The sequence below is a fragment of the Carassius carassius genome, chromosome 38, assembly GCF_963082965.1.
Source record: "Carassius carassius chromosome 38, fCarCar2.1, whole genome shotgun sequence".
Lineage (NCBI taxonomy): Eukaryota > Metazoa > Chordata > Actinopteri > Cypriniformes > Cyprinidae > Carassius > Carassius carassius.
Genome location: NC_081792.1, coordinates 24,291,670 through 24,301,509, shown reverse-complemented (window position 1 = coordinate 24,301,509; position 9,840 = coordinate 24,291,670). Strand labels below are relative to the sequence as shown.

At 35.9% G+C, this 9,840-nt stretch overlaps 1 protein-coding gene across 1 annotated transcript; it reads right to left on the bottom strand.

Annotated features, from left to right (window-relative positions):
* Positions 1 to 524: 524 nt before the first annotated feature.
* Positions 525 to 8,897, bottom strand: zmat3 (zinc finger, matrin-type 3). The gene is made up of 6 exons (XM_059529717.1): positions 8,523 to 8,897; positions 5,836 to 6,191; positions 5,459 to 5,605; positions 4,242 to 4,408; positions 2,386 to 2,480; positions 525 to 733 (listed from the first exon to the last, which is right to left on the bottom strand). Exons 1-6 carry the CDS (start codon positions 8,638 to 8,640, stop codon positions 525 to 527), a joined length of 1,092 nt encoding a protein of 363 aa, XP_059385700.1. The 5' UTR covers positions 8,641 to 8,897.
* Positions 8,898 to 9,840: the final 943 nt, after the last annotated feature.

The window sequence follows — 9,840 nt, the reverse complement described above, 5'->3', positions numbered from 1 at the left end:
TGAGTAGGATCGCCACTTCTGTTTGTTTAGGTAACTGACTGCTGCTAGATTTGTCCCTTTCTGAGGCATCAATTGCACGCAAAAACAGCTGGAAAACAAACAACTGTTTTTTTTTTACACTTATTATCTCTCCAAAGCATGTTGGAGAATATTTTAAATAAATTGCAATAAAAAAAGGCTAGACATTTACAGAGATCCCTACTGAAAGTTTCAAATCCCCAATATTGCCGTATACTCTGATATTTGTGTACTTGCTCAAAAGGTGATCTAGGATAAGCATGATAGGATAAGATTGACCCTAAAGCTATGCTTATGTGCGTAACTTTTTGTTAGATATCCCTTATTAAATAAAGCTTCCTAGAACTTTCCAATAGACCTGTTGTCTGGTTCAAAAGAAATGTTTGCTCTGCAGAGTGTGTGCAAATTTTAGCTCATAAATTGCTTCTAGAATAACACACGTTAAAAAAAAAATTACATTTTAAAACAAAAGTGGCTATTTCCAGAATTGCAAGATTATTTCTCTCTTAAGTGTATCCCAGATTCTCCATCTCGCTACGGTAGCGTTGCTCGGACACTCTGCTTTTATGCTGCTTGCTCTCCAGGTGTAAACGAAACTCTGCTTCCTCACTGGCACCCGAGTTACACATTGAGCAATAGAACTGCCCGCTGGGTGTGACACACATCGCAAGGTCTCGTGGGATACGCTGCCTCGGCCGGGGGTTGTAGTAAGGGCCTGAAACAGCACAGGAAACATGTCAGGTCATGTGAATAAATTAAACTTCAAATTAATGGCTACATGACTAAGCAGATATTAGGTGATGAAATACACATTGAAATGAAAACTCACACAGACTTGTGTGCTTATTTTCATGTTCACTCTACCTAAATTCTTTTTTTTAAAAAGAAATTAATTATTCTATTCAGCAAAGGTGCATTAAACTGATCAAAAATAAGATTAAACATTTCAAATGTTACAAAAGATAAAATTTTAAATAAATCGAATTTATAATACATTATAAATCAACTGTTAATTTGAATTTTCTATTCATCAAAGAACCCTAAATCAATGTATTACGGTTTCCATGAAAATTTTAAGCAATACAACTGTTTCTAACATTGGTAATAATAAGAAATGTTTCTTGCGCAGCAAAACAGCAGATTAGAATGTTTTCTGAAGAATCATGTGACACTGAAGACTGGAGTAATGATGCTGGAAATTCAGCTTCACATTAAAGGAATAAATTACATTAAAGACATTACATTACATTACTTTTTAAATGTAATAATATTTCATAATATTACAGTTTTTGCTGTATTTTTGTATTTATTTTGTATGTAGTTTCTTTTTTAATATAGTCTAAGAGAAAAAATCTTACTGACCCCAAACCTTTGAATGGCAGTGTATATGTACAAGAATAAATAAAGAAAAAACAAGCGTGACCCAATTATACAAACCCATTATGTTGGAAAATAACTATATTTAATACATGCATAATTCAGAACTGAACTGAAAATGCTTTTTCAATTTCAATTAACTTACTGAATTTGCATTAAATTTGAAACGAGGTAAGCAGGAAGCAAATTATAATTATAATTTAAAGTGGAATTTAAGTTGTGCACATAACTCCAAGTGGCACCTGTAAAAATTTGCATTTCATTTATATGTTTTATTACATTAGAAAATAATTATTTTAATTAAATTTGTGGAAGAAAACCTCATTTTCCCAACCCTGGCACACACACTTTGTGGCTCATCATGGGCCTATTCTGCAGGATACAATGAGAGCAGATGACCCTCACACAAGGGAAACATCAGCCCTCTTCCTGCACACCTCAGTGTAGAGAGACACACTGGTTCAGCAAATTCACATTCGCCAGATAAGAGTCTAATAATTAACCTTAAGCATTTTAATTAATAGAAATATAATTTTTTAAAAAGTGCTTATTTAGTTATTTTTCCATTTACAAAAAAATTTCACATTCAAAACCTAACTGCTTCAATTTTAGAATGCAAAGGTGTGTGTTTTCGTGCATATGTGAGGACAGAATCACGGGGCAAAGGGGGCATGTGTGTGATTGAGATCTGCCATCGTGTGGGTGACGTTCATGAGCTCGGGCTGACGTGGGGTGGAGTATCGGCTTACAAAGACCAAAGCCTTGGTGTCTGGCCTGAATTTAGCGAGACTAGCGCATTGCGCTACATTAGCACAGGCTGGCAAACTAACACGTGCAGCTGCCAAGCGCTCTGCTGCCAAAACACTGATAACAAATGGAGGTTTTGCACCACAGCTTGCACCACTGAGCAGAAATCGGGGCAAGATCACATGATGACAAAAATCCATCTCTCCTAAACTATTGGTTGAGATCAATCTGTGTGGACAGTACCTGGCATGGCAGTGTTTTTCTGAACCCTACGGTTCTTCATTAATCGGTACTCGTATCCTTCTTTCCGTGGCCGTCTCTGAGTGTTGGACAAGTCTCTGGAAAACACAGTACCACTAATCATGGATGAGCAATTCTATTTCTATTATTTTAACTAAACCAATGTATCTAAGATTAATCATAAAGGGAAATACACTTTAAATCAAAGCCAAAATAATCAAGAATTCACAGTATTAAAACTAAACTATATATTACAAAAAAAAAAAAAATTATATATTGGAAAATGACAGTATATCCACACACATAACAATACATTATGACAACACTGCTATAAAATTACAATATTTAACTACAAAAAATCTGATTACATTTTTTTGATATGTGACCTTGGGCCACAAAACCAGTCTTAAGTTGCTGATGTATATTTGTAGCAAAAGCCAAAAAATCATTGTATGGGTCAAAATGATTTTTTTCTTTTATGTCAAAAATCATTAGGACATTAAGTAAAGATCATGTTCTAAATTTCCTACTGTAAATATATCAAAACTTATTTTTTTGATTAGTAATATGCATTGCTAAGAATTAATTTGCAGAACTTTAAAGGCATTTTTCTCAATATTTTGATTTTTTGCATCCTCAGATTCCAGATATTAAAATAATTGTATCTCAGCCAAATATTGTCAGATCCTAACAAACCATAAATCAATGTAAAGTTTATTTATTCAGCTTTCAAAAGATGTATAAATCTCAGTTTCGAGGTTATGTGGTCCAGGGTCACATATATGGAAAAATGATACATATATCCATAAATAAAACGTTACAATACAACAATATTACTGCAAACTAACAATACTTACTTAGAAACATGCTTTCTAAAATATTTGAATATATGGAAAAATGCTTCTCAAAGGCTTCTGTTAACATTTTAGTTATGATGCAAATGAATTGTTGAATCATAATTTTGAATCATTCAAATGGACAGTTTGAACTGATTCATAAATGTGAATCAAACTTGCTAACTTTAACAGCATTTTTGCTACTGAAATTTAAATCAGACACAATATGAAAAAACACTCTTGCATATAACAAGCAAGAACAGATCATGACATTATTAAAATGAAAAAGATATATACATTATAAATAATAATAAAAGTAAATAAATAATATCTAAAACAATGCTTATTTTAATGACATACAACTGTAGGGGTCAAATAAAAATAAAGCAATTTAATCTCTAAGATCCTGAAGAATAAACTGTATATCGCCAGAAAAATCACTGTGAATATATTATGTATTTTCATCCAGCCCTGCTGCTTACTAATTTGTTTTGTTTTGAATTATTAAGGATTCAAACCTAGTTTAACTAGCCATAGACATGTTTGCTCAGACACAATCAGACGTTTGGAGTGAAACAGGATGTATCTTCCTGGGTTTGTTATCAGGACCGCCCAACTCTGGCCACAGTGGCATTAAAATGAGCGCCCCACTTATCAATGCAAAAAACAGCCTGCAGATAAAGTTAACGGGAAAACCTCCTCCTCCATGCAAAACTACTAACTAGTTGATGCATAATGTGCACATGGATTTTCTTTTGATTAAGATCTATATCCTAGATATATTTTAACTTCCTATAACTATTTTCATATCAACTACCCACAAACCCCTCTCAATATATGCAACAATAGGGTTCATGACTTCAGGTTTTGATCCCATTTTTGCCTCTGATATCACCCCCCTGACCAACTGCATAACTGATGTCTCATAATTTTTTTTAAAAAAGACACCACCCACAAACATTCAAGGCTTTTCCAAGTTAAACTGTTGTTTTATGTGGGAGCTCATGGGTGTGACAGACTCACAAGGACGTGGCGTTCTGCTGCGCCTCGGCCAGCCGCAGTCTTTTGGCGTGGTTCTTGCCCTGATAGTGTGCCTGGGCCACAGCGGGGGAGCTGAAGGAAGCGTCACACAGCTTGCAGTAGTCATTTTCTGTGGCCAGTATGACTCTGCTAGCGCCCTTAGATACTGGCTGCAGACGGGACAATGACAGTAGAGCTTTTAGAAAGAGTAGAGCGGGGTGTGCATCTACAGGGATGTCTTTGCTTACTATCCCAACCGGACTCAGTGAATGGATGCTTGCAAAGTGACATTGCATGATCAAACTGCACTTAGGTCCCAGATAGGGCTGGAAGGATAAAGTTCGCTAAATGATCTTGAAATCTAAATATCTTGATCATTTTAACCTTTTTTATGATATTCAATATATAATGTACAGTGTATATACACAACTGTTCAAAAGTTTTTTTTTTTAAAGAAATTAGTAATTTTAATAAGCAAGGATGCTTTAAATTAAAGGGACAGTGAAGACGTTTATAATGTAACAAAATATTTCGAAATAAAATAAAATGAATGCTGTTCTTTTGAACTTCTAATCATCAAATATCCTTAAAAAAAGAATCATGGTTTCCACAAAACTTTTAAGCTGCACAACTGTTTTGAACAGTGATAATAATAAATGATTAAGCTGCAAATCAGCATATTTAAATAATTTCTGAAGGATTATGTGACACTGGAGACTGGAGTAATGATCACAGGATTTTCACAGGATATTTCACAATATTACTATTACAATATTATTATTAATGTTTCTACTGTATTTTTATCAAATAAATGCTTCTTTGGTGAGCTTGAGAGACTGCTTTCAAATTCACCATCTCTAATGTAATTTTTGTGGTGTTTATTTTAGAGATGCTACGACAACAATCGACAAAAACAATCAAAAACGTAAAAAGTTTCAAAACCTCTTCATCTGCCACTGGTCAGACAAACAGGTAGCTCCGCCCCAAATTCAAATTCACCAATATCATTATGTTCGGCCGAGTTGGATAATCCAACCATTTGCGATTCTGTATGATGCTGCTATTGGCACATAATGTCACATGTGTCACATGACAAAAAAGTATAACTAATCTATTGATGTGCATTTACAATGTTGCTTTATTTTTTCATCGTCTAGTCCTATTCCCAAACAGCTTGAAAAAAAAAACACAGAAATGCACCAGATAAGAGTCATAAGTACCTGGTTGGCAATCGCGTTTGCAGAATCTGTGGGTGGAGTGGCTGAGGGTTGCTGGGAAACTGGCTCTACTACCTCTGCTATTCTAATGGGAGGTGGCTGCTGGCTGCCAGCATAAAAATTGCGCAGCTTCTTACTGTGGTTTTTCCCCTATAGACAAAATAATGAATTGATTACATGCTTTCTTCTTGATTGCAGCAGAGATTTTAACAAGAAAAACAACTACCTGAAAGAAACCAAAACCAAACCAAAAGTAAAAACTCCTGATTTGTTAACATACAGTAATGCCACCTTTTTGACATAAACACAGATTGTGCAATTATTTACTATTTCCTCATCTTATTTACATACCCATAACCTTAACATGAGTTTTAGATTACCTGATAATGTGCCTGAGCTTGTTGGGCAGAGTTGAGAGTGACGTTACAAAGCTTACAGTATAGAGGCTTGCAAAGCTCCTCCAGAGTGGCTTCCTGGTCAGCACCCACCGCCTGGCCGTCTTCTTCAGGGGGCTTGGGACTGAGGACGGGGGGTGCTGGAATGGGCAGGTTGGGTGGCAACTGGAGGTGAGGGGGCGGCTTTATGGCTAGAGGAGTGCAGTGTGGGAAACGCAAGGGGTCCGGCGGCATCATCATCGGTGGGGGACTGAGGTTTTGGATCGGGGTCATGGCCTGGAAGGGCTGTGGCGGCTGATGACATAACAAGCTAAGAGGTGGTTTTAAAACAGGGTCTGGACCTGGAAAGCCAAATTACAGAATTTAGGTATCAGAATGAGAATCTGAACTTTAAATGCCTGAAAAACCTGAAAATTTGCTTCTCTTGTGGAATCTTGTTTCTTCTCTTTTGATGACTTAGGCAGAAAGTCAAGCCTCACCCTCTACATTTTTTTCCCATTGAATACTGTAGGAACACAATACTGAAGTAAACTCTATTGCATCTTCCAGTTCACTCAGACTTTAATACCCATTTTTGACTATTAGGAACCTTTTGAGCAAGGGAAATTTCTATGGGCCCCATACATTTTTAGTTCAGCAAATGAGCTATTTTAAGATACTATATCTTAGCATGGCACTTCACGCAGCAAGAGTGAATCTTTGCAGTATGGCCTTCTGTGGATCTGATTAGGGCTGACTTCTGCCTCCTGAACTCAGTGCACGTTTGGTGCTTCGGCAGATCTGAGGCCGAGCAAGTGGGGGGTTGGAGAGGCAGCTGTTTCGTGGCTGTGTGATATATTTCCAGTGTATCAGTTCCGACGGGATCATGACAACAATGATTCAACTGACCAAAATAGACATAAGAATGCGCCAAATGGTTCTGTTTCCGGTTGCCTGGACGGTGTCAGCATTAGAAAGGCAGTTCTTGGAATTCTTAAATAGCCCAATGTTTATATCCATAAATGGAGCTGTTAACATATTTTGATTATGTGTTTTATTTTCAATAAAAATGGTTTCTAAACAGGTTTCCCAAAAGTCATCCCTGTCCCCATTTGTTTGGTGAATTAGTTAATCCCACCCCACAAACTGCCATAATTGGTTTAGTCAGAAGTTGGATGGCACATTTAAATAAAAACTGATCGTTTTTATGGAATATTGCAGTGTTTATTATAAATATTTACAGCCCGTTCACACCAGGAGCAGTAATGTTGACTATAAATACGAAGATAACTATATTGGCATCCACACCAGCGAACGATAACTAAAAGATAACCTTGTCTTACTCTCTGCATCATCATTTGCACTATTAAAAAGATTTCAATGGCCAACCATTTTACATTCTTCTCATTTTTTTCTCATTCTTCATCACTTCACATATCTCTTGGTCATCAGAGAATACAAGCCCAGAAATAGGTTTAAGTGGAACCTACAGTCCCAACTCAAGGTCAGGGACACATACCTGCTCTCCATTCAGATTATATACACTGTTTTTTAGAAGCAATGTAAAGTTTAGTTGGAGTACGATAACAAACATCTGCTCTTTCATCAGAATTAGGATGAAATATTTTTAGATTTAGGGAGGATTGTTCTTGTTGGGCATCTATAATGCAAGGTATGCAGGGCACATGAGAAGGTAAAACAGTACTAGCACTCACTGCTGCAAAACACTTCCAAGCTGTTCATGCATTGTACATGCATTTTTCTTTGACAGCATCAATTATTGAAATCAGAATAAATGCATAACATGCCTGGTTTCTCTCTGTGCTTAAGTGACATTCTGCATTTCTAAGATCATGATTAAGATCATCACGCATTTTGTCTTTCTGTATTGTCTTATAGAATTCAGTGCATTACCAGAGCTGTACAGTGTCTCACCAATTATAAAAACCACTTTAACACTTCACCCATGATTTGCAGAGTGCTCTCATGTGAAATACATAGAAATTGAGCAGTTTTATGTCCTGTATGGCCTCGCTTATTAGACTGCCAAAGAGTCCTCTTAAATAAAATCACATTTGTAACCTCGTGTTACCTTGTGTTTTGTGAGGACATGGACTGCAAATTGTGACTTTATGGACTCCTGCTGGGAGGTTTAGCCAAAAATCATCACTGAGCTTGCATGTCCCTCATACTCTTTTCTGCATAATTTTCTATTTAAGGAATACGCTTCTCATTTGTCCACGCTCTGTTAAAAAGCATACATTTAAAAAGCTTGCATGCATGATTTATTTTTTATTTTTTGGACTTGAGCTTATGCAAACACATAACATGCAGAGTTTAAATAGTTAATAATCACATAGAAATAGAATGGGATAGCAAAGAAAGAATTTCTGCTCCTGAAGAATTTCAGTGACATTATAAATGTGTTTGTCATGTACATAACATTCCATTAACATTTTTAATGTGCGATGATCCTTTGGCAATCCAGATAGGGATTCATTCTCAATCTGTCAGTGGTTTAGGCTGACATCAAGACCTTTCTTCCCATAAATATTTACATTATTTAAAAATAAAGATCGGGCCCTAATAAAGTCCTGTTTTAAACCTTTGCCGTGCAAAACAATTTTGATGCAGAACATCCAGTTATAGCGCAATGCACTGAAAATCATTTCGAAAACATTGTCACATTTTACCTGTCATCCGTGGGAAATAATGGCTGCAGTCTCCATAGTTTACAGGCTGAGAGCTGTAGATATTGCAGTAGTCAGCTCTTGGATAAAAAGCATCTCTGTTCTTTACATTCATCGCCATCTTCCCTGCATCCTTTCAAGCTCTCTCTGCTGCTCAACTTCTTCAAGCTAGACGTGCGCCGCATGCTTCAAACGTCTAAAAGAGGGGTGTTTTCAATCTCATACGGTTTCCAAAACACTAGAAATACTAGGAAAACGTTGGATAAACGAGATAGGGGATTTTTGAAATATGCTAATACATATATTGGAAAACCGTATTCGTAATCACAACTCCAATGGTCGGAAATATTGTGCAATTTATAGTAACGTCTCCCGCATCCTAGTTGGTACAGTCCATTTCCTATTGCTGTGAGAATCAGATTGACGATTCAGCAGGCGCAATGAGAAGATGTTTAGTGACTAATTTGTGTAGTGTACTTCATTACTGTTATCTATATAATTTAAGTACATTTTAACTTTCAACGAGAAATTGTAGCCTATACTTGTATTTTATTCAAGGCTACTTTTTGCTCCTTAAACATCCATTTAGATGTTCAAACTACAAAGTTAATAACTATTGCAATGACAATAAACTAAGATTCCATTTTAAAATTACTTTTACATATAATTGTGAATACGTATTAAAGCTTGTGAATGCATTTTTTAAGCAAGGCCCATGACTTTTAACTGAGTTAAAAGATTAGTTTCATTTATAATAAAAATACAGAGTAATGTCTCTGTATTTTTAGCCTGGGAAAACCCAGACTACTTCCGGCGAATTTCAATTCTCTCTACAATTCTTGTAGAATTCTCTCTACTTCAATTCTCTCTACTCACAATTCTCTCTACCTAACTCAGTTTCAACTGAAAAGGGTCTGGTTTTAACCAGGCTACTGTATTTTACACGTCTCGAAAGAAAGAAATAACAGTGTCAATAAAAAAATTACTACTACTAGCTACTTATTATAAAATGCCTATTATTATATATGCAACTATAGATCTAAATTAGTACGGATGAAAAAACGGCTATCTGTAAAGACAATAATAAGAGAATTCAGAGAAGTTCATTATTACATTCAGGGTCAACATTAATGCAACTGTAATTCCTGCGTGCCTTTTATACAGCATCAAGTAGTCTATATAAAGGCACATTTTGCGCATATATTTGCAGCCTGAAGATGGCATTAAAATAGGATAGTTACGATTTCTAGGGTTTTCTCGAGAGATTAACAATTCACACTTAATTTCGCTTGTTTAGCATGTGTTTGTTGAACATATGGCT

Excerpts from the sequence above, each read along its gene's own strand:
- zmat3 (XM_059529717.1), bottom strand. The coding sequence starts at position 8,640 with ATGGCGATGAATGTAAAGAACAGAGATGCTTTTTATCCAAGAGCTGAC. Across the intron at positions 4,409-5,458 it reads CAAACGCGATTGCCAACCAG|CCAGTATCTAAGGGCGCTAG; the intron begins GTACTTATGACT and ends TCCCGTCTGCAG. Across the intron at positions 2,481-4,241 it reads CAGCAGAACGCCACGTCCTT|AGACTTGTCCAACACTCAGA; the intron begins GTGAGTCTGTCA and ends TGTGTTTTCCAG.